At 43.7% G+C, this 27,497-nt stretch overlaps 1 protein-coding gene across 1 annotated transcript; it reads right to left on the reverse strand.

The window, feature by feature from the left end:
• Nucleotides 1–1,581: 1,581 nt before the first annotated feature.
• CLEC19A (C-type lectin domain containing 19A) lies at nt 1,582–27,497 on the reverse strand. Its single transcript, XM_077140263.1, is given in 6 exon segments — nt 1,582–1,757; nt 2,400–2,501; nt 2,504–2,531; nt 9,837–9,930; nt 15,649–15,814; nt 26,717–27,497. Coding segments are annotated over 6 exon segments (582 nt in total). The 5' UTR covers nt 26,805–27,497; the 3' UTR covers nt 1,582–1,653.

Consider the following 27,497-nt stretch of genomic DNA (forward strand, 5'->3'; position numbering starts at 1 on the left):
ATTTTCAGCACCCTGCAATAATGACATTCCTTTGTTCTTCATCATGCAAAAACATTGTTAAAATTTGTACATTGTACCTTTCACTATTATTATACACTCTAGGCATTCCTAGATTATATCATCTCGATCTTTACCATCTATCTTTCTTTCTGCTTTCATTTATGTCCCCAGCCCTCCTCCTTCTATCATTCTCACATGCAGCTTCATTCAGTGTTTTAACATAATTACATTACAGTTAGGTAGTATTGTGCTGTTCATTTCTGAGTTTTTTGTATCCAGTCCTGTGGCACAGTCTGTATCCCTTCAGCTCCAATTACCCAATATCTTACCCTATTTCTATCTCCTGATGGTCTCTGTTACCAACAACATATTCCAAGTTTATTCACTAATGTCAGTTCATATCCGTGAGACCATACAGTATTTGTCCTTTAGTTTTTGGCTAGTCTCACTCAGCATAATGTTCTCAAGGTCCATCCATGTTGTTACATACTTCAAAAGTTTATTCTGTCTTAAAGCTGCGTAATAGTCCATCATATGTATATACCACAGTTTGTTTAGCCACTCTTCTGTTGATGGAGATTTTGGCTGTTTCCATCTCTTTGCAATTGTAAATAATGCTGCTATAAATATTGGTGTGCAAGTGTCCGTTTGTGTCTTTGCCCTTACGTCTTCTGAGTAGATACCTAGCAATGGCATTGCTGGGTCATATGGCAATTCTATATTTAGCTTTTTGAGGAACCGCCAAACTGCCTTCCACAGTGGTTGCACCCTTTGACATTCCCACCAACAGTGAATAAGTGTGCCTCTTTCTCCACATCCTCTCCAGCACTTGTCATTTTCTGTTTTGTTGATAATGGCCATTCTGGTGGGTGTGAGATGATATCTCATTGTGGTTTTGATTTGCATTTCTCTAATGGCCAGGGACATTGAGCATCTCTTCATGTGCCTTTTGGCCATTTGTATTTCCTCTTCTGAGAGTTGTCTGTTCAAGTCTTTTTCCCATTTTGTAATTGGATTGGCTGTCTTTTTGTTGTTGAGTTGAACAATCTCTTTATAAATTCTGGAAACTAGAACTTTATCTAATATGTCATTTCCAAATATTGTCTCCCATTGTGTAGGCTGTCTTTTTACTTTCTTGATGAAGTTGTTTGATGCACAAAAGTGTTTAATTTTGAGGAGCTCCCATTTATTTATTTCTTTCTTCAGTGCTCTTGCTTTAGGTGTAAGGTCCATAAACCCGCCTGTATGGCCTCCCTTCTTTCTTCTGGCCACATGGTTCAGATGATAGTGACTCCCATCCCTTCACCCCTGGAAGGTGCATCTAAATGGGCCTGGCCAGTGAACACATGCCGAAGAGACTGCTTTAGGAATGGACCTGTGACTTGAGCCAGGCCAGTGAGATTCGATTCTGAATCCAGAACAACCCCTGGGCTTCTGTTACTTGAACCAATGAACCCATCCTCCCCTTTTGCATTTATTAAGCCAGTTTGAGTTGAGTTTCCTGTCACTTGTGCCAAGAGAGCATCCTGTAAATTCAAGGCTTGCTTTGGTTAAAATATTTGTCTAGGAGATTTACCTTATCTGTGTGGTTAACATTTATTGAATGTCAACTCTATCCTAGGTACAGCTACAAGACGATGCTGGACTTTGGTCTCACTCCAGGAGGACAAGATGGGGTGATTGAGTGGTCAGAGATGGGATCGTGCAGACAAAAGGGAACTTCTTACTGCAGGCATTATCATTCCACGACCTGAGAGCTGCAGTGGAAAGAAAGCAGAGAACCTGGGTGAAGGTCCACGACCACAATAAAGGTAACTTCACTAACCTATTGGGGTAAAAGCCTTCTCCAGTAGGCCTCAGATCTACACTGGTGGCCTTTCCTTGCTGATGCTTGCTGAGGTTGCTGTCCAGTCTTCCTGGCTTATAAAATTAGTCTTGGCTTATCACTACGGATAGGCAGGACCAATTTCACTCAGAGGTTTAGCCCAGCTCTGGATCATAATCTCCAGGAAATTAAGTCTCTGCTGGAGTTCTGTTGTAACTAGGTTTGAGAGCCAGCTCTGTTACTTGCTTGCTGTGTGACCCTGAAGAGGTCTCTCAACTTCTCAGAGCCTGGTGGGTACTTGTATTTTCGTACATGAGTTTCTGACATAAAAGCATGACTCTTTTACTAAACACTGTACAATCTTTTTTTTTTTTCCATGTTCCTAGCTCGAATTCTTTTCATCGGAATCATAGTCCACTTGACCACAACTCACCATTAAATATTTTTAAAAACATCACTGCTCGAGACCCCTCTGGTTGCTCTCCAAGGTGCTGAACGTCTCACTAGTTGCCTGGGCACCCATGGCGCCTCCCCAGCACCCCCCTACAAGAGCCCTGTAATCTGGGGTACCCACCGCTGGTGGGCTGGTACCAGAGTTGCACACAGTCCTCCTGCTCTGGGTCTGCATGGATGCTGTCATCCGGCTGGTCCCCGTCCCAGTAGCTGTACTCATAGAGGAGCCGTCGGTCCATTCAAACTGCCCTTCCTGGTGGGTTTCACCCAATGACAAGGAATCAAGCCAGCGAGAGGAAGATCAGGCACTTGAGCCAGCCCCAGCTCAGGGATAACATTCTAACACTTTCATATCTGTGCAGAACTCCTTACTTTTAATCTGATGCCACTGTTTTTATTTTATTAATTTTTTAATTTTTTAAAAAATATAACAACAAACAAATGCAAACATTCTTAACTTTTGATCATTTCATTCTACATATATAATCAGTAATTCACAATATCATCACATAGTAGCATATTCATCATCATGATCATTTCTTAGAACATTTGCATCAATTCAGAAAAAGAAATAAAAAGACAACAGAAAAAAGTTCATACATACCATACCACTTACACTGATGACTTTCATTGATCACTAGCATTTCAATCTAAATTCATTTTAACATTTGTTCCCCGTATTCTTTATTTTTATTCCATATGTTTTACTCATCTGTTGATAAGGTAGACAAAAGGAGCATCAGACACAAGGTTTTCACATTCACACAGTCACATTGTGAAAGCTATATCATTATACAATCATCTTCAAGAAACATGGCTACTGGAACACAGCTCTCTATTTTCAGGCAGTTCCCTCCAGCCTCTCCATTACATCTTGACTAACAAGGTGACATCTATTTAATGTGTAAGAGTAACCTCCAGGATAACCTCTCGACTCTGGAATTTCTCAGCCATTGACACTTCATTTTGTCTCATTTCATTCTTCCCCCTTTGGGTTGAGAAGGTTTTCTTGATCCCTTGATGCTGAGTCTCAGCTCATTCTAGGGGTTTTCTCAATCTCTTGATGCTGAGTTTCAGCTCATCCTAGGATTTCTGTCCCACGTTGCCAGGAAGGTCCACATCCCTGGGAGTCATATCCCACATAGACAGGGGGAGAGTGGTGAGTTTGCTTGTTGTGTTGGCTGGAGAGAGAGACCACATCTGAGCAACAAAAGAGGTTCTCTTGGGGGTGACTCTTAGGCCTAATTCTAAGTAAGCTTGACCTATCTTTTGTGGGGGTAAGTTTCATATGAACAAACCTCAAGATTGGAGGCTCAGCCTATAGCTTTGGTTGTCTGCACTACCTGTGAGAATATCAAGAATTCAACTTGGGGATGCTGAATTTTCCCCCTTTTTCACCATTCCCTGAAGGGGACTTTGCAAATACTTTTTTATTCACTGTTCAAATCACTCTGGGATTTATCGGGGCATCGCTCTGGACAAACCAACAAAACCTCATGCCCTACTCAAGGTTCCATGTACTTATGGTGTTCAATTAAGTTGTCTACATAAGTTATATTAGGAAATGCACTCATCAAAAATATAAATTTTGTACCAAATAAACATTTTTTGCTTTAGTCTCACACATAAGTTAAAATTTTAAAATATTAATTACCATTTATTTTCAACCCTGCGGTAATGACATTCCTTTGTTCTTCCTCATGCAAAAATATTTTTTTTAATTTGTACATTTAGTCACTATCATTGTACACTCTAGGCATTCCTAGGTTATACCATCTCAGTCTTTATCATCTATCTTTCTTTCTGATTTCATTTGTGCCCCCAGCCCTCCTCCCTCTATCATTCTCACATTCAGCTTCACTCAGTGTTTAAACATAATTGTATTACAGTTAGGTAGTATTGTGCTATCCATTTCTGAGTTTTTACAGTCAGTCCTGTTGCACAATCTGTATCCCTTCAGCTCTAATTACCCAATATCTTACCCTATTTCTATCTCCTGAAGGTCTCTGTTACCAATGATATTCTCCAAGTTTATTCACTAATGTCAGTTCATATCAGTGAGACCATAAAGTATCTGTCCTTTTGTTTCTGGCTAATCTCACTCAGCGTAATGTCCTTAAGGTCCATTCATGTTGTTACATACTTCATAACTTTATTCTGTCTTACAGCTGCATAATATTCCATTGTGTATATATACCATAGTTTGTTTAATCATTCGTGTGTTGATGGACATTTTGGCTGTTTCCATCTCTTTGCAATTGTAAATAATGCTGCTATAAACATTGGTGTGCAAATGTCCTTTTGTGTCTTTGCCCTCATGTCCATTGAGTAGATACCTAGCAATGGTATTGCTGGGTCATATGGCGATTCTATATTTAGCTTTTTGAGAAACTGCCTTCCACAGTGGTTGCACCATTTGACATTCCCACCAATAGTGGATAGGTGTGCCTCTTTCTCCACATCCTCTCCAGCACTTGTCATTTTCTGTTTTATTGATAATGGCCATTCTGGTGGGTGTGAGATGGTATCTCATTGTGGTTTTGATTTGCATTTCTCTAATAGCCAGGGAAATTGAGCATCTCTTCATGTGCCTTTTGGCCATTTGTATTTCCTCTTCTGAGAAGTGTCTGTTCAAGTCTTTTGCCCATTTTGTAATTGGTTTGTCTGTCTTTTTGTTTTCGAGTTGAACAATCTCTTTATAAATTCTGGATATTAGACCTTTATCCAATATATCGTTTCCAAATATTGTCTCCCATTGTGTAGGCTGTCCTTTTACTTTCTTGACAAAGTTCTTTGATGCCCAAAAGTGTTTAATTTTGAGGAGTTCCCATTTTTTAAATTTCTTTCTTCCATGCTCTTGCTTTGGGTGTAAGGTCTAGGAAACTGCCTCCTAGTATTAGATTTGTAAGATATTTCCCTACATTTTCTTCTAACAGCTTTACGGTCTTAGGTCTAATGTTTAGGTCTTTGATCCATTTTCAATGAATTTTTGTATAAGGTGTGAGATATGTGTCATGTCATTTTATACTCATCATCCTGCAAAGTAGCATCATGATCATCCCCATTTACAAGTGAAAAAACTGAGGCTTAGACTGGTCTACTCAATCATAAAGCCCCTTAAGCGTTAGTACTGGAGTTTGAACCCAGGTGTCTCTGACTTCAGTAACCAAAACCATGAGTACCACACTTTCCTGGCAGATGGGAGCCATCCTTCATCACTTTTCTTTTACCCAAACAGCCTGTGTTTTTCTTGTCTGATGTGGAATTACTTTGTTCAATTGTCCTGTTAGGAATTTGATACTGCCATAAATGCACAAATTGACTGTTGGAAGAACTACATATTTGTAAAGCCCAGGAAAAAGATCTATTTCTCCATCTATTCAAGTTTTAGAAAAGTCTCTTCCAAAGCACTAATGACTATGGATGGACCAAGAATAGCATGTTCGTCCTGAGAGATGAGAGCCTGAGATCCCAGCTCCACCTGCAACCTGGATAAATTATCTAACCTCTCTGAACCTCAGTTTCTCACTTATACAATGGAACTAATATCTCCCTCAGAGACTTGTTGTGAGGGTTGAGTGAATTAAAGCATGCAAGAGACCTGGCACGGTACCTGGCACATGGTGAGCCCTGAAAGTAAAACAAAACCAAGCCCTTTTACTGTGTCATTTATTATTTTTATTACTAGGTCTTGTAATACAAGTTCCATAAACTCTCATTAATATATTCATAATCCAACATTTAAAGTTGCCATTATGAATGGAATATATGGGAATTTTCATTACAGTTTCCATATGGGTTCTTTCCAGATAAATTCTATTGACTTTTGATGACATTTATATTGAATTTGGCTGTATTGTTGCTTCTGCTGCTATAACAGTAACTTCCACCATGCTTAACAGGCTCTTTCAGTGTGCCAAAGGCCATGCTGAGCCCTTTACGTTCATTAACCCATTTAATTTTTGCAAGGCACTATTATTTTCCTCGTTTTACAGATGAAGCGACTGATGCTTAGAGAGGTAAAAAATTGCTTCAAATCACCCACCAGTCAGTAAGTGGAAGAATAGTAGTGCTCTAAAGTAGGATTAGAAGCATACATGCTGCTCTAGTTTGCTAGCTGCCAGAATGCAATATACAAGAAATGGAATGGCTTTTAAAAAGAGGAATTTTGGGCGGGCCACGATGTCTCAGCAGGCAGAGTTCTCGCCTGCCATGCCAGAGGACCCGGGTTCGATTCCCGCTGCCTGCCCATGTTGAAAAAAAAAAGGAAGAGAAATTTCATCAGTTGCTAGTTTATAGTTTAATGTCTAATCTAAAGCAACCAGGGAAAGATAACTTGGTTCAAGAAGGACGATGAATTTCAGGGTTTCTCTCTCATTTGGAAAGGCATGTGGTGAACACAGCATGGTCTGCTAGCTTTCTCTCCTGGCTTCTCTTCACGAAGCTCCCCGGGAGGTGAGCTTCTTCATTTCCAAAGGTCACTGGCTGGTGGACTCTACTTCTCGTGGTTCATTGTGCTCTGCTCTCTCTGAATTGCTGTCATTCTCCAAAATGTTTCTTCTTTTATAGGACTCCTCCAGTAAACCAATTAAGCCCCACCCCAATGGATGGAAACATGTCGTCACCTAATCCAGCTTAACAATCACTCTTGATTAGATCACATCTCCAGGGAGATGATCTAATTCCAGTTTCAAACATACAGTATTTAATAGGGATTATTCTGCCTTTATGAAATGGGATTTTGATTAAAACATGGTTTTTCTAGGGTCGATACATCCTTTCAAACCAGTACACATGCAAAATAGAGACTCAGTATGCAGCTTGCCCGAGAACATTTGGGGAAAAATCTCCAGGTGGAGCTTGCTGTGATATTGCTAGGTATGAGCTTTGGCCCAAGCCACCCTCTGCAGCATTATCCCCCAACCATTTTTTCATCAACCCCTGCCCCACATGTATCCCAGCCACTCTGGTCTTTAGCTTCTTAAATGTGTCATGATTTCTCCCACCTCAGGGCCTTTGCTTATACTACTCTTTCTAACTGGGAGCCTCTTCCTTGGTGTCTTAGTTTCCCATGTGCCACAGCAAACAGCATATGATGGGTTGGCTTAAACAGCAAGAATTTATTGGTGCATGGTTTTGAGGACAGAAGTCCAAAATTGAGGCATCAGCAAGGCAATGCTTTCTCCCTAAAGATGGTGGCATGCTGGAGCTGGCTGCTGGCAATGCTTGCATCCGTGGCTTTTCAATTGCATAGCAGTGCACATGGTGGTGTCTTCTTATTTCTCTTCTGAGTTCTGTTGATTTTTTTTTTTAACTTTTTGTTATTTTATAATATAACATATATACAAAGCAAAAAAAAAAAAAAGTGGTTACAGGACAGAGTTTGTCATTGGCTACCATACAATCCTCTCAGATTTTTCCTTCTAGCTGCTCCAGGATATAGGAAGCTAGAAGGCTTAAATATTTTTTATTATCACAATTGACTTTTTTGCTTTCTTTTTTTGTGTGAAAAATAATATACACACAGAAAAGCTACAAATTTCAAAGCATAGCACCACAATTAGTTGTAGAACATATTTCAGACTTTGACATGGGTTACAATTCCACAATTTTAGGTTTTTACTTCTAGCTGCTCTAAGGTACTGGAGACTAAAAGAGATATCAATTTAATGATTCAGCAATCACATTCGTTTGTTAAATCCTATCTTCTCTGTATAACTCCACCATTACCTTTAATCTTTCCATCCTCTCTTTAGGGGTGTTTGGGATATGGCCATTCTAACTTTTTTTGTGTTGGAAGGGGCTGTCATTAATATGGGGTAGGGAGATGGAACTATCTGATGTTCTGGAGAGGCTGGGCCCTCTGCATTTCAGGACTTGTCTGGTCCAGGGACCCATCCAGGGAGGTTGTAGGTTTCTGGAAAGTTACCCTAGTGCATGGAACCCTTGTGGAACCTTACATATTGCCCTAGGTGTTCTTTAGGATTGCTGTAATGGTCCCGGTTGGGGTTTGGCAGGTTATGATAGGCAGCAATATCTAACTGCAGCTTATGTAAGAGCAACTTCCAGAGTAGCCTCTCGACTCTATTTGAACTCACTCAGCCACTGACACTTTATTAGTTACACTTCTTTCCCCCTGGTTCTGTTGACTTTTACATTTACTTGTCCCTGGGGGCTCTCTCTCTGTGGCCTTCTCTATAAGGCTTCCAGTAATAGGATTAAGACCCATTCTCATTCATTGGCCACAGTTTGACTAAAAATAACATCTTTAAAAGATCTTATTTATGTTGGGTTCATACCCATAGGAATGGGTTAAGATTATGAATAGCTTTTTCTGGGATACATAATTCCACCAACTACACTCTGGTTTCCTCCTATTTATTCATTAGACACTGGATGAATTTAGGAGCTGTGTCAGCCATGGAAGTGCACTACTCAAGAGGACCAGCTGCAGGAAGCATAGTTGACTGACGGCCTCAGCTCCAGCTTCTTTGGTTCCATCACCTTGTTTATGCTGGGAACATGCTTTTTTCCCTTTGGGTCCACTACTGGGTTCATGGTGAGACTCCACTTCCTCCAGCCTGTTCTTAGTCAATGATTGAAAAAGTCAGGGGTACTAAGGCTGGCCCATTCCTGCCCAATGTGGGGTTTCTGCAGTGGACATCTGTGATGGTCAAGTTCATGTGTCAGCTTGTCTAGGTTATGAGGTCCAGTTGTTTAGCCAAGCAAGCCCTGGCCTGATGGTTACTGTGAGTATATTTTATAGATGGGTTTATATCCATATCAGCTGACTGCATCTACAGCTAACATCTACAAACAACAAAGGCGATTTCCAGCAATGTTGGGGATCTCCTCATCCAATCAGTTGGAGGTCTTAAAACCACAACCAGTGATTTCAGAAGTCCAAAAGAAGAATTTCTACCTCTACTTTAGTCATCCAGTGTCTCCTAGGGAATTAAACTGTACTTTCTTCAGAGTTTCTAGCTTGTAGCTTGCCCTACAGAGTTTGAACATGATAATCCCTGTGGTTGGGTGAACCAATTCCTACAGTAACCCTCTATTTTTTCTGGAGAATCCCAACTAATATAGCATCCTTTGCTTGAAGAGTCCCCATTAGTCGGGCCAAGACTTTCCCAGGACTGTGCTATCATCTGAAGCTCTTCCTACCTAATCCTTCCTGCCCCTTCCCTTTTCATAGGTTTCAGCCGCACATGATGGCCTGAAGGATTTCTCTGCTTACTTCTGCCCCTATTTTTTGTCTTTCACACATGTTGCCCCCCCCAATCTTTTGCATATCTAATTTCAACTTGGTGTTTGTTTTTAGAGAACCTAAACCTGCACAGAGGCCTTCCCTGAAACCTCCATACTGTAGGTTCTCATAATATCCTCTTTCACAATGTTTATCACATTCTAACTGTGGCATCTTAGGGTCTGAGTTCTCCCTGTTTTCTGGGTGCATAGCCATACCTGACATCTAGGTTCTATGTGAAAATGGGTTAAGTTAAAATAGAATCTGGGGTGGGGCTTCCAAGGAAGGTGATGGTCATTGCTTCTTCACCTCTCTATGATCATGAAGCCCTGTCCAGATGTCAGCTGGGATCCCAGGAACACAGCTGTTTACAATGTCATACACAAAGATATTCTCCTTCCAGCTGAAAATATAAGAAACACAGTAGCAATTACTCATTACTTCTTTTAGAGGATATAGTTGAAAATTGAAATCAATCCTTGTTAACCTTCCTGCACCAAAGTAGAGGACATGACGCAATCCTGCTGCTGTTTCTTTTTTCTAAATTAGAAGGTCGCCCACTAATTTAGATGACTCCCATGGTCATCTCTGCATTTGACCCATACCAGTTCCAAGCAGGACCCAGCACTGTTCTTTATCCTAAAAATTTAAATCCATCTTAAAAACACTAGAAAACAAGGTGGATTTTATTGACGATATCATAAAGAGACAAAAAAGGGGTGCTTTGCATAGCATACATCAAATCACTTAATGAAAATCTCCAGTAGATATTTTTATTCTCTCTCAAAAGCCCGCCTTACACCATCAGTCCTTACATATCATCCTCTCCCCTACCATCTCCAAAATCTTCTCTTTTCCTGGGAAATGCAGCTCTAGGCTTGGATTTGCATAGCCAACTCAGCAAAACACTCCCCAGTCAGCAAAATCAAAGCTCTGTAGTTAACAGCCCACCCTCCCTAGAGAGATTTGTCTCCTTGAGGGAGACTTACCCCTATTTCAAAGAGTTTATCAAATAATTCACCCACCGAAAGAAATCATGGAAGGCCCTGGAAAGCTTCTGCTGCCAATAACAGAAAGAGAGATGGATGAATGGATGAATAGATGATAGACAGACAGACAGACAGCAGCCATGATGTTCTGGTTTGAAACTGCTGTGTACCCCAGAAAAGCCAGTTTTTAATTCTCACTCAATATTGTTGTGTGGGATCTTTTTGATTAAGTTGTTTCCATGGAGATGTGACCCACCCGATTGTCGTTGGGACCTTTTGATAAGGTGGTTTCCATGCAGATGTGTCTTCACCCATTCAAGGTGGGTGGGGTGCTTATTGGAGTTCTTTAAGAGGGAACAATTTTGGAAAAAGCTTCAGAGCCCACACAGCCAGAGATCTTTGCAGATGCAGAAAGAAAATGTCTCTGGGGAAGCCATTTGAAGAGCTGGGAGAGAAACTTGCAGATGTCACCATGTGCCTTCCCAGCTGAGAGAGAAAGCCTGAATGTCATCGACCCTTTCTTGGGAGTTAAGCTATCTTTCTCTGGTGCCTTAGTTTGGGCATTTCAATGGCGTTAAAATGTAAACTTGCAACTTGATAAATTCCCTTTTTAAAACTCGTCCCATTTCTGGTATATTGTCTTCTGGCAGCTTTAGAAAACCAAAACGTATGCAAACATAGCTCCGCAGAGAGACACACAGAGCTTTTCTTTATGCCATTGAAATGTTTCTTGCTAGTACTGTCCTGAACGATTTACATGCATGAACTCATTTCATCTTCACACCAAACAGGCACATGGGCTGACACTGCTGGTTGTTTATCTAATGGTCATTCCTAATCCTTTTGTCTATCGCCTACAGTGAAACCTAGGAAAGCCAAATTGTCACTCTTCCAGCCTCCTTTGCAGCAAACGCTGGTCCTATGATCCAGTTTGGCCAGTTACATATAAGGGAAAGTCTTTAGGTGGGTGGCGCTTCTGAGAAGTATTTTTCACCCTGATAAAGAAAGGAGATGTATGTAGAAAGCCCATTTTCCACTACTGTCCTTCCTCCTCGGTTGTAGCTATGTATAGATATAAACGTGGAGCTGCTGCATTTGCAGTCCCTGGAGCAAGGCCAAGATAACTGTTCATGACATCAGTGAGCCTGGAAAATGGCATTTGTAGAGGTCAGACGGGCAGGAAAAGGTTGTGAGAGAAAGCGGATTTTCTCTTTCCACTTCACTCAGGTAATTCACAGACACTCCACTCTGGCAGAGAGACTCTCATCATAGGTTACCATATACTAGTAAAGGGTAAATTTTAATATGTTGAAAAAGTAATTATAAGGTAATAGTAATCGGCCCCAGACCTAACACCGAACAATAACTCATTTCAAAATACGACTCTGTTGAGGTATCCCTCGTGTCGCAATAAGTTATATTGGCTTCCAGTAGCCACTTCCACATGACCTCTCTCTGAAGGCTGCCACTTTGTCTAAAATTCCCACTATTAGAATATTTCCTTTCAGTGAAGGCCTTGGTAGCAAAACATGGCACTCATACTCAGTCTCTTTATCTCTGTGTTTGGGGAAGGCATTGCTAATCCATTCCAGATTAGCGGCACTCAGAATTCTGGTTCCTAGAGTCACATGCAGGGAGTTGCTTAAAAAACACTATTGCAGGCAATGGTGAGGAGAAGGAAAGGGTGAGGCCAGGCTTGTTCACCCTCAGAAAGATGACTTGACATAGGAATGCTCAGCTAGACCTGACTTCTTTAAGATGCCTAGAATTGTAATGAATAAAAATAATAACAGCTTCCACTTAATGAGCATTGAGTTAGCCAGGCACTGTGTTAAGAACTTTACATACATTATACCCTTTAAGCCCACAACTCTAAAAGGTCAGTGTGATTGTTGCTATTTCCCAGTGAGGACTCCTTGGCTTGAAGAGATTATGTGACTTGGTTACGTGTGCTCAGATAGGAAGTGATGGAGCTAGAATTAGAGTCTAGGACAGCCTGACTCTACTGCTTTTAACTCATTGCATACTGATCTCCCATGGGTTTCTTCATTTGCAGCTTCTGCTGCCCCCAATTCCTGAAGTTTCCCAATCCTTCAAGAACTTGGTCCAAGCTCAGTTCTTCCAGGAAGTCTCTGAGCACGCTATCAAATCCTTGAATGCCTATAGCCCAAAGTTTCGGTCCACCAGGGGTTGTCTAGTAGATACTGTTCTCTACTTCCTAAGGTTTGCTGGGCAGCAAGGACTATAGACAGACAAAATCTCATTTCTATATGCCATCTTCCTCACCCTTGCCAGGCTCTATTCCATGTTAGCCCTCCAGGAATGTGTGTTCTGTCTAAAATAAGTGGTGAGGGGCGGGCCACGGTGGCTCAGCAGGCAAGAATGCTCGCCTGCCATGCCAGAGGACCCGTGTTCGATTCCCGGTGCCTGCCCATGTAAAATTAAAAAATAATAAAAATAAAATAAAATAAGTGGTGAGATTCCTGGGGAACAAAAACATTGTTCAGTCCAAGAGGTCTTTGAACTTAGTCCTACCTAAGTAGGTAAGAATTGTAAGTACTGCCTCTCTCAGGCACAATTCAGTCTCTCCAACATCAACCACGGAACATACATTTTGAATGGCCGCCCAGTCATTTTAGTACAATCACCATCTTCGTTCAACAGCACCTGCTTGAGCAACTATTTGAATATTTAATCACATTTACCCCATATCTGATCAAAATTACTGGAAAATAAAAAAAAATGAAGGTGCAAGTAATTAGAAGCAGAGATCAAATGAACTTAATTCAAGTGTCAACTGAAAAAAAAAGACAGAAATTATTAGGTAAGCTGAAAGTCTGAGAATCTTAAACCTCAATCGATGCTCCATGGACACAGGCTGATTGAATATGTAATTACGAAGGAAAAGAACAAAATTTAAAACCCTGAAGAAAATGCTAGAAGCATAGAGTCGTGTCTCCAAGACAAGATGCAATTAGGGATTTCTACAAAACTGTTTCGCTTTACAGAGACTGAGCCCCATTTATAACAGGTGAATATTTTGTTCAAATTCAACTTTTCTCTATGTTTTCAGGAAAGTAGCATATGCCAAAGTGCGGAACTACCCTTATGAGAGAAGGAAGGGGGGCATTTAAAAGAGAAAATGAAGTATGACGAAAAGGGACACTGGAGTTGCGAAGAGAGGAAGAAGGTAAGTTGAGGCAGGAAAGAACAGAGATTGCAGAGGAACAGGCCAGCTGATTGCTGGCCAGACCCTGACTCTGTCTGGAACTCCTTGTGATGCTCTGTTAAAGGTTTAGGTCACAGCCACCATCAGGCAGGCTAAGCTATCTTCCCTGTTGGCTGGCTAAAGTAAAATCTTCATTTGGAATCACTTTTACATTCACTCTTCATTACACATGCCTCATTGGTACATTGGCTAGGTTGGGAGTTCTTTGAGAATTTATTTCATTCATCTGTATAAGTGTCAATCTTGTTCCATGCTCTACTCTGTATCACCAAGAGTTTGTCCCCAAAGGCAACATTTTCCAGGCTTCCATGTCCACTGACTTTTTACCAATGGGAGGTATTGATGAGTGATTGGAGGATGGGAGAAAGAGAGAAACCCTTCTGTGCCTGGGGAGTCTCTGGCAGGGGCCACCCCTCCTTAGGGGCTCCAGTTCTGCAGTACTGGCCTACCTTCCGGTTTACGGGTGGAATTGGCTTCCTGCTATTGCAAATTCCTAGTCTGCCTTGCAATCTCCTCTTTAAAGTCTCAGCTTCCATCAAAGGTGAACCTGCTGCTCCCTGTTTTAAATATGTGTCGTAGTTCTTATTTTCCTGGGTGGACCTTAACTGAATCAGTGTATTTTTCGGTGCCATTGGGAATGGAGTAGGTACTCAAATTAGCTATCGGATGAATAGATGGGTGGATGAAGACTTGTTTGTGAACTAAGAGAGTGGAGCCCTTTTCTATTTTTAACAAAATTCAGTGACTCTTTATAGTAATAGAATAAAAAATTAAAAGAAAAAATCCATGGAACTGCACTATACGAACAGTGAACCCTAAGTTAAACCATGGGCTATAGATAATAGCACAATCATAAAAATGTGCTTTTATCAGTTGTAACAAATGTCCCACATGATTGCAAGGTGTTGACAATGTGTGGTATATGGGAATCCTGCATTTTATGCATGATTGTTCTGTGAACCCACAAGGTCTCTAAAAAACAACAACATTCGATGACTCTAAAACACAAAGAACTGACCCTTTTTCTAGTCATTGAGATTCTTGAAGAAGCGAGGCAAGATGATAAATTTGAAATTTGGGTGTCATGAGACATATCACGCCTGGCTTCAAAGAACTCACAAATCAGTAGGAAAGTCAGATGCAAAAACAGAGTAATTGAATTGTGATGAGGCAAGTGCTCAAGGAGAGGTGGGCGATGGGTATAATCAGGGTACGAGGAAGTCAACCTGATGTGAGGCAGAGGTATTGTCAGATAAGAGACTTTATGGTTGGTGGAGAAGGCATGGACAGGAATCCCCATCAGATGGAACAGAATGGTCAAAGGCATGGAAGAATGAAAGGGCTGGAAAGATTGGAGATCTGTGAGATAGTCATTGTGGCTGGGGCTTAGGAGACACAAGGAATGTTGAAGGAGGCCTTGGAGAGGGGCTATGGCATCAGACAGCTCAGGTTCGAAGCCCATCTTCAACACTTAGGGACCAACTGAGCAAACTTCTTACTTTCACAGAGACTCAGTTTCCTCATTTATAAAATGAGGATACCTATCTAAGATGGTTTAGGTGATGATGTACCTGAAACACTTAGCAAGTCAGTGGCAGTTAGTTATCGTTCCTTCTACTACCCTTACATTCCTTTGGTATCTAAAATGAACCTCCTGTGATACAAAGAACAGAGTACCCCACAAGACTGACACGTATAAAGGTGAGTCCTCCATCATAATCTTTGCTATCCCTGCTAAATGCTTTTCCTTCTACTGCCAAGGACAGCTGCCACGAGAAATTGGGCTGGGTAAAAATTAGATTCAATTATCAAAGAGAAACACCAGAGGAGAGCACCATCCTCCCACTCTTCTCCCACAAGGGTTTGCTTGGTTGTTTTAGGGAGAACATGGGAGCCCACTCACCCGTGGATGGAGACCAATTGGGTGGACTTCCTGCCAGTGGAGAACTCGGAACAATGGAGGTCTGCCTCAGCCCAGGTCTTATTGAGAGGGAAGAACCTATAGCAGTGGCCTTTGAACTACTTCCAGAACAGGGGTCACAGGGAAGTCTGCAGCAAGGCTGGCATGGCTGGGGGCAGAGAGAAAATGAACCAGGAGGGAGGCTGGCAGTGCTGAGATTGCCTTCACAGCTTATATGTGTTATAGAATGAAAGTCCAATACGTCCCGTAGTGATTAATACAATTCTACACTCAAGGGGCAAAAAGTACATGCATACCTGAACTTGCCAAGGTAATAAGATTGGCCCCTTAGAGAACATTTGGAAACTGTTAATACTTTGGTGTATTTTTCCCCATGCCACGCATGAATGCAGTGAATTTTTTAATGCCAATGTGATCATACGGTACTATCTACACCTGTCAGTATTCTGATTTCTAAAAAGTAACGTTAGAGTGGAAGCATTTCCCCCATGCTATTATACATGTTTTTGTAAACATTGTTTTAAATAGCTCTCTAATACTCCATTGAGTGGACGTATTAGACTTCATTTAATCATTTCCCTATTTTGGGATAATTAGAGTGTTTCTTTTTATTTTAACTACTACAAATAATGCTGAGATGAATGGATTTGTGCAGAAAGCTTTTCCGGCATTTCCAGTGATTTTCTGAGGCTTTGATACAATTTGCTAAATTGCCTCCTGAAAGCAGTTTATACTCCCACGGTAATGTCTGAGAGTCCATATCTCAATGTGCCCTTGTCAGGGTTGAGTGTTATCACTTCACTGGAAATCTTTGCAAATGCTACAAGCAAAAACTGGTGTCTGGTTTCACTGTGCAGCTCTGGGCAACCTGGCAAGGGCATGCATTTTTTTTCATGCATTTAATAACTAGCTATGGCCAACGCTATTTCTATCTTTTGCCGATTAGAGCTCCTGGGGTTCAAGATTTGCCCTTAATTCTGAAAAGGAATAAATGAAAATTCCTCCGAAATCTCAGTTCCTCCGAAGGCCTTTTAAGAGATGCCTTTTTTGTAAGCCACAACCAGGTGTGCCAGGTGTGCAGAGAACCTTGCTTACACCGGGTTGCTTGGTTCATCAGTGAGGGCAGGTGGTGGGCTGCAGTGAGATGAGCTAGGCTGGGGTCAGGAAGCCTGTGGCACTCTACTCTTGATCCATCATCTGACTCTGGCCCATCCTTCCCTTCTCAGCTGTCAAACTAGCTGACCTCTGGGGTCCCTTTTGTGGTCCATCACCCAGAGATGTGAAGTCTTTGCCTTCTAAGCCACTATCATGGCTGGCTGAGCTCATGGAGTGTTACAGTGGTGGCCAACAGGCATTGAGCATTTATGAAGCGTCAAGTACATATAGGGAAACAGAGGCTTAGCATAAGGAACTCGACTAATAATTCTGCTAATAAGTGGCAGAGTGGGTATTAGAGCCCAGGTTTCCTGGTTCCAAAGTCTTTGATCTTACAAGTCCGTGTAATGCTTCATCATGGGAGATCAATAGGGAAGTAAAATTACAGCACCTACCTCATAGGGTGCTGGGTCAACTAAATCAACCCAGCGCTTGGCATATGTTGACGGCTCTTTTAACAGCAGCATTGTTGCGATCAGTTCAGGGTCTCATAAATGGGGTGATGGGGTTCAGGGGTGCAGGGAATTTCCTGAAATTGAACGCAAATTCACCAAAGCCTGTGGGTGCATATGTGTGTACTTTTTTTTTTTTTTTTTTTCGCATGGGCAGACACTGGGAATCGAACCCGGGCCTCCTCCATGGAAGGTGAGAACTCTGCCTGCTGAGTCACCATGGCCACCCATCCATGCATTTTTTTTAAAAAAAGGAAAGGACAGCGTCTGCAATCAAGAAAGTATGCTAAGCAGGCATGTTCCAGGCCATGCTTCCCATCGCGGGTTAGGGCCATTTGGCTTCACAATTTGATGGGAATCAGCCTCTCCCTGACCCTGGCAGCTGTGTTGAGCACTCCTGGGTAATCCCGGCCTCCTAGACAATGCTTACCACCTGTCTTGCGGTGCATGCCAGTATCTGAGCTGGAGCCAGCTGAGTTGGACTCTCCTCATGTAAACCTCCTCTGTGTGGCAGAACGAAAGCTGTGCTTGGGGAGTGTCCAGTATCCTAGTCCCGTCCCTGCCACTTCCTGGGCCTCAGTCTTCTCCTCTGTCACTAGAGAGCACTGGTCTAGGAGGACATTGCTTCATTACCTTTCAATGGTTGAGAGGGTTGAGGGGATCCCTTGTAACAACAGGTGTTGCTGGCCTCTTTGTGGGGACTTTTTGGCACTGACTCTACACAGGAAGACTCAGCTGAATCACCCCCTCCTTTTGGAGTGGTTTCCCCTTTAGCAGAGATGAGAAAAAGCAATTCATCCCCCTCTGCTTTCTACCCATCGCTTGTCACCAAAGGACTGTCATTTATGAGAACCTGACCCAGTTTGCCCAGCAGGAGCTGGAATATACCAGGAGTGTGGTATTTGCTGGTGTTAAACCACATTTCCCATTCCTACCCCATCCTAACTTTACTTGGCATCACATATACCCGTATCAGAGATGAAAGCAGGGTGACCAACTCATCCCAGTTGCCTAAGACTGTCTCAGTTTGCAAACGGAAACTTCCACATCCTAGGAACTCCCTCCAGTGCCAGGCAGACTGGACCAGTTGGTCACCCTTGGGCAGGGTTGTCAATGAGGGGGGGTGCTTCTGTGCCCCAGGGATGTTCAGCAGTGCCTAGAGACTTTCTTGGGGGAAGACAATGCTACTGGCATGTAGTAGGTGGATGCCAAGATACTGCTGAATATTCCACAGTACAGGATGACCCCACAACAAAGGATTATCCGGTCCCAAATGTCAACAGGACTAAGGCTGAGAAATCCTGCCCTAGATGGAAGGGAGAACTTCAAAGATGTGAGACAACCCCGCAATGTGGCAACACAAAATATCCCAGCCAATCACCACATTCCTCAGCCGATTCATATCTCGTTTAACAAAAATATAAGCCTCAGGTCCCACAACTGATTAGAAGTAGAGTTTGGGTTATTTCACTAATTTTTTTTGGCATAGGCAGGTACTGGGAATCGAACCCAGGTCTCTGGCAAGGCAGGCGAGAACTCAGCCTGCTAAGCCACTGTGGCCCACCCTTATTTCACTAATTTTTTTTCTTTTTTTTTTTTTATTAATTAAAAAAATTAACAAACAAAACGATAAGATATCATTCCATTCTACATATATAATCAGTAATTCTTAATAGCATCACATAGTTGCGTATTCATCATTTCTTAGAACATTTGCATCGATTTAGAAAAAGAAATAAAACAACAATAGAGAAAAAATGTTATACATACCATACCCTTTACCCCTCGCTTTCATTTACCACTAGCATTTCAAACTAAATTTATTTTAACATTTGTTCCCCCTATTATTTATTTTTATTCCATATATTCTACTCTTTTGTTGATATGGTAGATAAAAGGAGCATCAGACACAAGGTTTTCACATTCACAGAGTCACACTGTGAAAGCTGTATCATTGTTCAATCATCATCAAGAAACATGGCTACTGGAACACAGCTCCACATTTTCAGGCAGTTCCCTCCAGCCTCTCCACTACATCTTGAACAACAAGGTGATATCTACTTAATGCGTAAGAATAACCTCCAAGATAACCTCTCGACTCTGTTTGGAATCTCTCAGCCATTGACACTTTGTCTCATTTTACTCTTCCCCCTTTTGGTCTAGAAGGTTTTCTCAATCGCTTGATGCTAAGTCTCAGCTCATTCTAGGGTTTTTCTCAGTCCCTTGATGCTGAGTCTCAGCTCATTCCAGGATCTTTGTCCCACGTTGCCAGGAAGGTCCACACCCCTGGGAGTCATGTCCCACGCAGAGAGGGGGAGGGTGGTGAGACTGCTAGTCATGTTGGCTGGAGGAAGAGGCCACATCTGAGCAACAAAAGAGGCTCTCTTGGGGGTGACTCTTAGGCCTAAATTTTAAGTAGACTTGACCTATCCTTTGTGGGGTTAAGTTTCATATGAACAGATCCCAAGACTGGGGGCTCAGCCTGTAGCTTTGGTTGTCCACACTACTTGTATTTCACTAATTTTTTAAAAATGTTTTTATTGAGATCCCTTCACATATCATACAGTCCATCCAAAGTATATAAACAATTGTTCATAATATCATTACATAGCTGTGTCTTCATCACCACAATCATTTTTAGAACATTTACATCACTCCAGAAAAGGAATGAAAAGACAAAAGACAAACCCATTTATCCCATACTTCTTACTCCTCCCTCTCATTGACTACTAGTATTGCAAGCTACCCAGTTTTTTTACCCCTTGTTTCCCCCCCACTATTAGTATTTTTTTGTCCTTATTTTTTAACTAATCTATCCATACTCTGGATAAAAGGTGCATCAAACACAAGGTTTGCACAATCGCATGGTCACACTGTAAAAGCTCTATGTTATACAATCACCTTCAAGAATCAAGGCTACCGAAATATAGTACAACAGTTTCAGATACTTCCCTTGGTCACTGCAGTACACCATAAGCTAAAAAGGGGTATCTATTTATATAATGCATAAGAATAACCTCTCGACCCTGTTTGAAATATCTCAGCCTCTAAAACTTTATTCTGTTTCATTTTTTTCCCCCTTTTGGTTAAGAAGGCTTTCTCAATCCCATGATGCCAGGTCCTAGCTCATCCCTAGGAGTCATGTCCCACGTTGCCAGGGAAATTTACACCCCGGGAGTCATGTCTCATGTAGCGGGGAGGGCAGTGAGTTCACCCTGTGGAGTTGGCTTAGAGAGAGAGGCCTCATCTGAGCAACAAAAGAGGTTCTCTGGGGGTGACTCTTAGGCATAAATATAAGTAGATTTAGTTTCTCCTTTGCAGGAATAAGCTTCATAGGGGCAAGCCCCAAGATTGAGGGCTCAGCCTCTTAAATTGGTTGTTTCCAATGCTTGTGATATTATCAGGAATTCCCCAGGTGGGGAATTTTAATAGTTCCTTCTTTCTCCCAAGTCCCTCCAGGGGACTTTGCAAATACTTTTTTATCTTGCCCAAATTACTCTGAGGCATCACACTGACCTGTATAAATCAACAAGATCTCATGCCGTGTTTAAGATTCCATGTAAATATGGTGTTTGAATAAACTGAACCCTGCAGAGCTACTCAGGTCCCTTCCTCCCCACCCTCTTCTGTTCCCTTTGATCTTTTCCCCTGAGAAAATGGTGGTTCTGGATGCCTTGGGTGAAACATACCAGAAAGTGGGGGCTGTGACAGGTCCCTGCTTCATCACTGCCCTTTTCACCTTTAATTGGGAGGACTGGAGGCAAAAAGGAGCAGCTGGCTTGCACTGGGAAAGTAGTTAACTCAGACCTAGCTGAGATTCCCTCCATCCCTTCCTTTACTTCTGGGAATTTAGAAATTAGGCACAGAAGGGTCACAACCTGAACCCCAATCAGCCTTTTCTAAATCACACCTCTCACAGGAATGAACTTCTATCATTCTATAGCTTGGCAATCACATAATGACATTAATGTAACAGCCAGAACCAACCCTTCCTGAGTGTTCACTGGGTGCTAAGTGTTCTGTACTTGGTAATCCATTTCATCTTAGCCATCCTACGAGGTAGGGACTGCCTGAAGAAATCAAAGCACAGAGAGGTTGAGCCCTTGGCCTAAGATCACACAGCAGCGATGTGGCAGAACTGGGATTTGAAGCCAGATTGTCTGGCCCCAGACCTAATTGAGAGAATCTGCTGCACATAAGCCCATTTTGCCTCAATCTCTATGGGCCGGTCTTTCACTCCTTCCTTTATTTACGCAACAAGTACTGTTTTGCACCCATTAGGTATCAGCAGTTTTGGCTGTGTGCTGGAGATCCTGGGGCAAATGACACAGATGCAGAACTGACCTCACAGATCTTTCAGTCCCTGAAGATTGATATTAAGAAAAATAAGCACAGAAATAAAGGTGTAATTAATAGGTAATTTATGGAGTGTGCCATGCAGGCAAAAACTTGAGAGAGAAGCCCCCAAATTAACTTGGAAACTGATTATTTGTTCTCTCTGTTCCTCTGGTTGCTGCCCATTCCCTGGTGTCAACAGGAGCTCACAGGTGATTGCAACCGGGCAATCACCAGGCATGTGTCCCCTTCCTAGGTGGGGAAAGTACAAGGTGTTTCTATGGGAGCATCTGCATATGCCATGTAGTCCAGAGTTGGAGAGCGAGGAAGGCTTCTTGGAAGAGGTGATGTCTCAACTGAGACCTGAAGGATAATTAGAGTCAGAGAAAGACTCCAGACAGAGGGCATGGTATTTGCAAAAGCCTGGAGGTGTGATAGAGAACGGAGCATTTGGAGGACTGAAAATGGCTCGGCCTGGGCTGAGAATTCCAGAGGGAGAGGAAGCAAGAGATGAGGCTGAATGGGACAGAGGGGGTTAGGGGTGTTGGTGGGCTGGGAAGGAATGTGCAGAGGGGCTTGTTGCTCTGGAAACCAGGAGGCCAGACAATATGGCCTTTTCCCTCAATTAGCAGTACCCAAAGCCCCCACGGTCTTCCAGCTGGGGTGGGAGTCAAAGCCTGTGGGAGCTCTGAGCTCGTTATGGAAAAAAGAACACACGACTGGAGTTCAGGGCTCTTTTCCCCCACCCCCCTCTCATTTTAAAAGAATAAATTGCCACCTTCCCACTCAATCTGGCTGCCGGCTCGCCTGGCCCCAGTCCAGGTGCCCACGAACGCACCCCCACCTGCCTGGTCCTGGCCAGATCAGCCCTGGGACCCAGCCAGGAGTAGAGGTGGCGGGAAGCCCCCTGGCCACACGTGCCCCACCCCCACCCCCGCCTGGGTCCCTGCAGGCTCCCAGGGTGGTAGGAAGGTGGCTGGGGGGCACCCTCAATTCCTGCTGCCCCGCAGATTCACAGGCCCCAGTGCCAGGTCCTCCTCTCCCCAGAGAGCCCCAGTTCTGGGAACAGAAACGCCGGCCTGGCCTCTCCTGCTTTCCCTTCTCTGCGCTGTCCCTGTGGCCACAAGCGGCAGAGGGACGACAGCTGGACGGGGAGGGCGGCACTGTGCGACCTCGGGCCAGGTCCTCGTTTCGCTAGCGACACTGCTGTTCGCTGGGTGCTCACTGCGTGACTCCTTGGATCCAACCAAGGGTGGGGTGCCACTATCGCCCCCGTTTTACAGATGAGGAAACTGAGGCTCAGAGTGGCTAAGTCACTTGCCCCTATGGGGACCCAGTCTGATGGACTCGAACACTCCGGAAAACATTTTTTTCTGGCCTTGTTTTTCTCATTCGCTAAAGAACAATTACTTTATTATTTATTATATATAACCATATATTATAACTTATAATGTAATTATTATCAATGATAAATCTATTATTTTATTGTTTATTGTTTATAATGAATTTAGCAATCTGTTAAATTAACAATTAGTTAATTAAGCAAATAATCCAGCGGTTCCTGAGGGCTCGTTTTGCTTCAGATCTGTGCCCTGAAGCTGTTTACGGTTTAGACGGAGAAAAACGCATGTTTTTTGAGATATTCTAGAAGAATCTACAGAGATCACAGGAGGGGTGGGAATGGACCAGGGTGTCCCAGGGGTGCTCTAGGGTCTGAGCTCCCTGCCCTGCACTAGGAGGTGACGACACACGGTGCTCTGGCTTAGGAGCTTGGACTCTGGGATCAGATGGCCCCAGTTCTTGTGCCTCAGTTTCCTCATCTGTAAAATGGATACCATGATAGTGCCTAATCCAGAGGGAAGCCCGTGACTGGCTCATAGGAGGGGTTCTAGGAAGTTAGATATTAACACAGCAGAAGAGGCCTAAACTCTGGGACCTTGCCACGGGCTGGACGGAGAGGGCAATGCCAGCTTCTTGGAGGGGAGCAGAAGAGGCTCTAGTCTCGACTGATCCCCCATTTGCATCTCGCAAATCCCAAAGCTGAGCAGGCTTTCAGCTTCAAAACATTTTGGTGTAACTTCCTTCGCTGCAGAGAGTTCTTGGGCTCAGGAGCCAGGGAAAGGAGACTTTGGGATGGTTTGAGAACCATCATAGCACCCAGGAGTGATTATTCCTAGGTGCCAGGCACAGTTCTAAGCACTCTACATTCGTTAATCCATGTAAGCAATGTGATCACAACCAGGTTCAGAGTAAATGTTAGGGGAGGGGGATCTATCTAGTAGGGCTAAATCCTCCCAAGTCTCTCAGAGGTATCTAAAGGTTTCTTTTCTTTCTTTTTTTTTTTTCCTCAGTGCAAACCTAGGCCTGCAGCTAAACGGCGCTGTGTGCATCTGTTTGCATGCTGGGGAGGGAGCGAGGGGTCCTGAGCAGTGGCTGGGGGTATCCGGAACGGGAAGAAAACTCAGGCCCACCCTCAATAGGGAGGACTTCTACAGTTTGCAAGGACCCCCTGAGACCCTTGGGAAGCCTTCCCTAGCCACCCCACAATATGCAACACTCAGCTCCCCAGATACACACGCCCACGTAAACACCTCCTCTCATACTCACATTCCCACGTTCTCTTCGGGGTTGAAATAATCTTCCTCTCGAGGCTCTGTCTGCTCCAGGACTGATGATTTCCTTGGCCGGTAGTTTGGCCTCTGTGGGACTCAGTTTCCATAGTTGAAACCTGGCAGGGCTGGGCTGGCGGATTCCCAAGTCCCTTCCTGCCAACTCCGAATGCTGCACTGGCCAAGGTCGCTGCATTTGAAACGCTCTCAGTCTCCTCATTTGTTGGAGCGGGGGAGGGGGGGGAGGGGTGGGGAAAGATGTCTGGAAGTTTCTTTCTGCAATGGAGGTTCTTTGGTCATGCCAGAAAAGGGTCTCCTGGCTAATTCTATCATACCACCAACCCCAGGCGCAGAAGTGTCAAGAGCAGTGAGTCATTTTTTAAGCACTTACCATGTGCCCCCCACTTAGCTAAGCACGTCACCTGCATGATCTCATCGAAGTGCCCCAAAGCCTTGGTACATGCCAGATTTATCCCCACTTTCCAGAAGAGGAAGCTCAAAGCTCAAAGAGGTCCCCTGGCCATAGCTAGTGAGAGAGGAAAAAACTGTTCCAGTGGCTTCTGCTCCCAAGTTCACCTTCAGAAACCCTTCCCTGCTGGATACACAGGCAAGCTCAGAATGTACAAGAGGAGATGGTTCAACTTCTCTCCTGCTCATCCATCGCACTGACTCTGTAGGGTGTAAATGTTGTCAAAGAACTAGGACCACAGTCATGCAGAAGTGCCCCCAAACTGCTGTCCACAAGGAACAGACGCCCCTGTGGAAGATGCTGGAGCCTGCATTTGAACCTTGCACAATTACTGTTCTGTTATGATTTCCTGTCTACATTTCCTTTGCCATGTTGGTAGCCAAAGTTTGTTGTTTTATAAATATCCTCAGTTAAAGCAGAAGGGCGATAATGAGTGGGTCACAGCAACTCTTAAAAGTTGGGCTAGAAAACTTCATGTGATCAGTAATTTAAATTTTGGATCATCAAAAAGAATAATGATGTGAAGCAAAACCAGCCAAAAGACGATTCTTGCACGTGAGCTGTCACATGTTTAAAATGTGTTTTCTAGAGAGCCCTAGTCTTGCTGATTTCAAACTCTGTCTTTTCTATATATTGCTTTGAAGAGAGCTATCAGGCTAGGCTGATGCATTTTGCACTTAGCTATACTGTGTGATATTTTCCATTATTTTAGGACTCCAACATGAGACCTGTAATAAAATATGCAATGGAGTTGGAAGGGAAGAGGATTTTCTGTAACACTAATAAATCATTACGGATTAACAAGCGTTCAAAAAAAAAGCAGGGATCTAAAGACTCCGAGAGTTTATGACAGACCTGGAGCTCCTGGCAGTTGCCTGAATAAACTAAGATAATCCTCTACCTACCTACCACAAGAGTTGCCCGATTCAGGGGCAAAGTAAAAAAAAAAAAACCAGGATGCACAGTTAAATTAGAATTTCAGATAACCATCAGGTAATTTTTAGTACCTCCCATGCAAAATCTGATCCATGCACAAACTCAATATTGTTTATAATCTTTAGGAAATTCAAATTTATCTGGTCATCCAATATTTGAGCTGACAACTCTATCACCCCACCATTTCGGTCCACCCCAATACCAGAACAGTCCAATAACTTGCCCTTATGAGAATCTCCACCTAGGTATTTCGTTATTAGTTTTATTTTGATGGGAATAAAAATAGTAACTCTGCCAAAGTGTTATTGTGGGAATTATTGAGAAAATTATTGTGAGGATTAAATGAATCTACATATGAAGAATGCTTAGAACAGCACCTGTCACACAGTAGGGTGATGGGAGTCTTAACTGTCATGATGATACTACTATTAGAATCAGGACTCTTTCCAAGGAAGCGACCCCCATGCACACAGTCCCCCAGGCAACAAAGAAGAAATCACGTTCATTTGATGCCCTGTTTCCCCTCAGTGGCTGATGGGTCCCCAAACCCTCAGGGCTGGGTGTCATTGGGCCAGGCCTCCAGGGAGGTCACCAGAGGGACAACTGCTCCCCTCCTGCATGCCCAACCTCTGATGGCACAGCAGAGGGGTTTGAAAACTCCCTAGGAACAACTGTCACAATTCAAGGGACCCGGGTGCTCAGGTGCCAAGTCCGTAACAAAAATTCCATTTTCAGGGCTCCCCATGCTGCCAGTCACCACATGCCAGCACTTTCCCCATGTTATCTCATCTCCCTTACAGGGCAGCCCAGAGAGGTGCCATTAGAATCCCCATTTTCCGAGGATGCTAAGGCTCAGAGAGGTTAAGAAACTTGTCTCAGGTCACACAGCTTGTAACCTGCAAAGCTGGGATTTAAATCCAGGATTCCAATAGCAATCTAGTCTGGCCCTAGGAGAGTGCCCAGGAAGGGGCCTTCAGGGGGCTCAGCTAGGCAACCCCACTTCTCTCGGCCAAGGCAGGCCTCAGGGATAGAATTTCAAGTCCCTGTGCAGTGATCCCTGTACAGTTGCACCCGGACCTGGCTCTCACACTCACCTGGGCTGATGCTGATGTCCGTTTGTGGAAAGGCCTGTGCAGAGAGGAGGGTAAAGGAGGCCATGGCCCATGGCCCCCACCTCTGCATGCTGAGCCCCAAGAAAGCCCGAGAAGTAGAGAGAAGCCCTTCGGCAGGAAGCTGGACTCCAGGATTGCTCTCCGGGGGACAAGTTCAGCTTTCCAGGAGCTCGGGACAGATCGGGTGGGCCCAGTCCCCTCCTCCCCCTCCTCTTCTGATCCTTTCTCCCCTCCTTCCTCTTTGTACCTCCACGGAGACAGCTCAGAGTGACAGTCCCTGAGCCAGCCCCTCTCAGAGGTCTGGTTCATCCTGCTTCTGAGGACCTCCGGCACCCTGGCTTCTCTGAGGCTTGGCTTCCTCCTCTGTAAATTGGGACAGTGAAGGATCTCACAGCCCAGCCTGTTGTGGTGCCACAGGAGAGAACGCATCTCGACCCCCTCGGAGCAAATATGTCTCAGGAGGTGAAAATAAAATTCAGCCTGGGGTGTGGAAGTTGCAAACTGGTGGCCTCTAGGGATGTGATTTGCTGGGTCCAAGCAGTGTTTTAAAATGTTGTTTAGCCTTTGTTGCCAGGATATACAACCAGGACGTTTTAGGGACACATCCAGATGTCTGCCTTCTGTGGATGTTCGAAGATCTGGTGAGACCAGGCCTCAGTCCTGCATGGGAGCAATTGCACAGGGCTGAGAAGGGGCGGCCTCTGCAGGGGTTGGAGACCCCAGGGCTGCAGGAAGCACCAACCCAGGTCTCAGAAGACCTCGG

This window comes from Tamandua tetradactyla, chromosome 23, assembly GCF_023851605.1.
Source record: "Tamandua tetradactyla isolate mTamTet1 chromosome 23, mTamTet1.pri, whole genome shotgun sequence".
NCBI classification, from domain to species: Eukaryota; Metazoa; Chordata; class Mammalia; order Pilosa; family Myrmecophagidae; genus Tamandua; species Tamandua tetradactyla.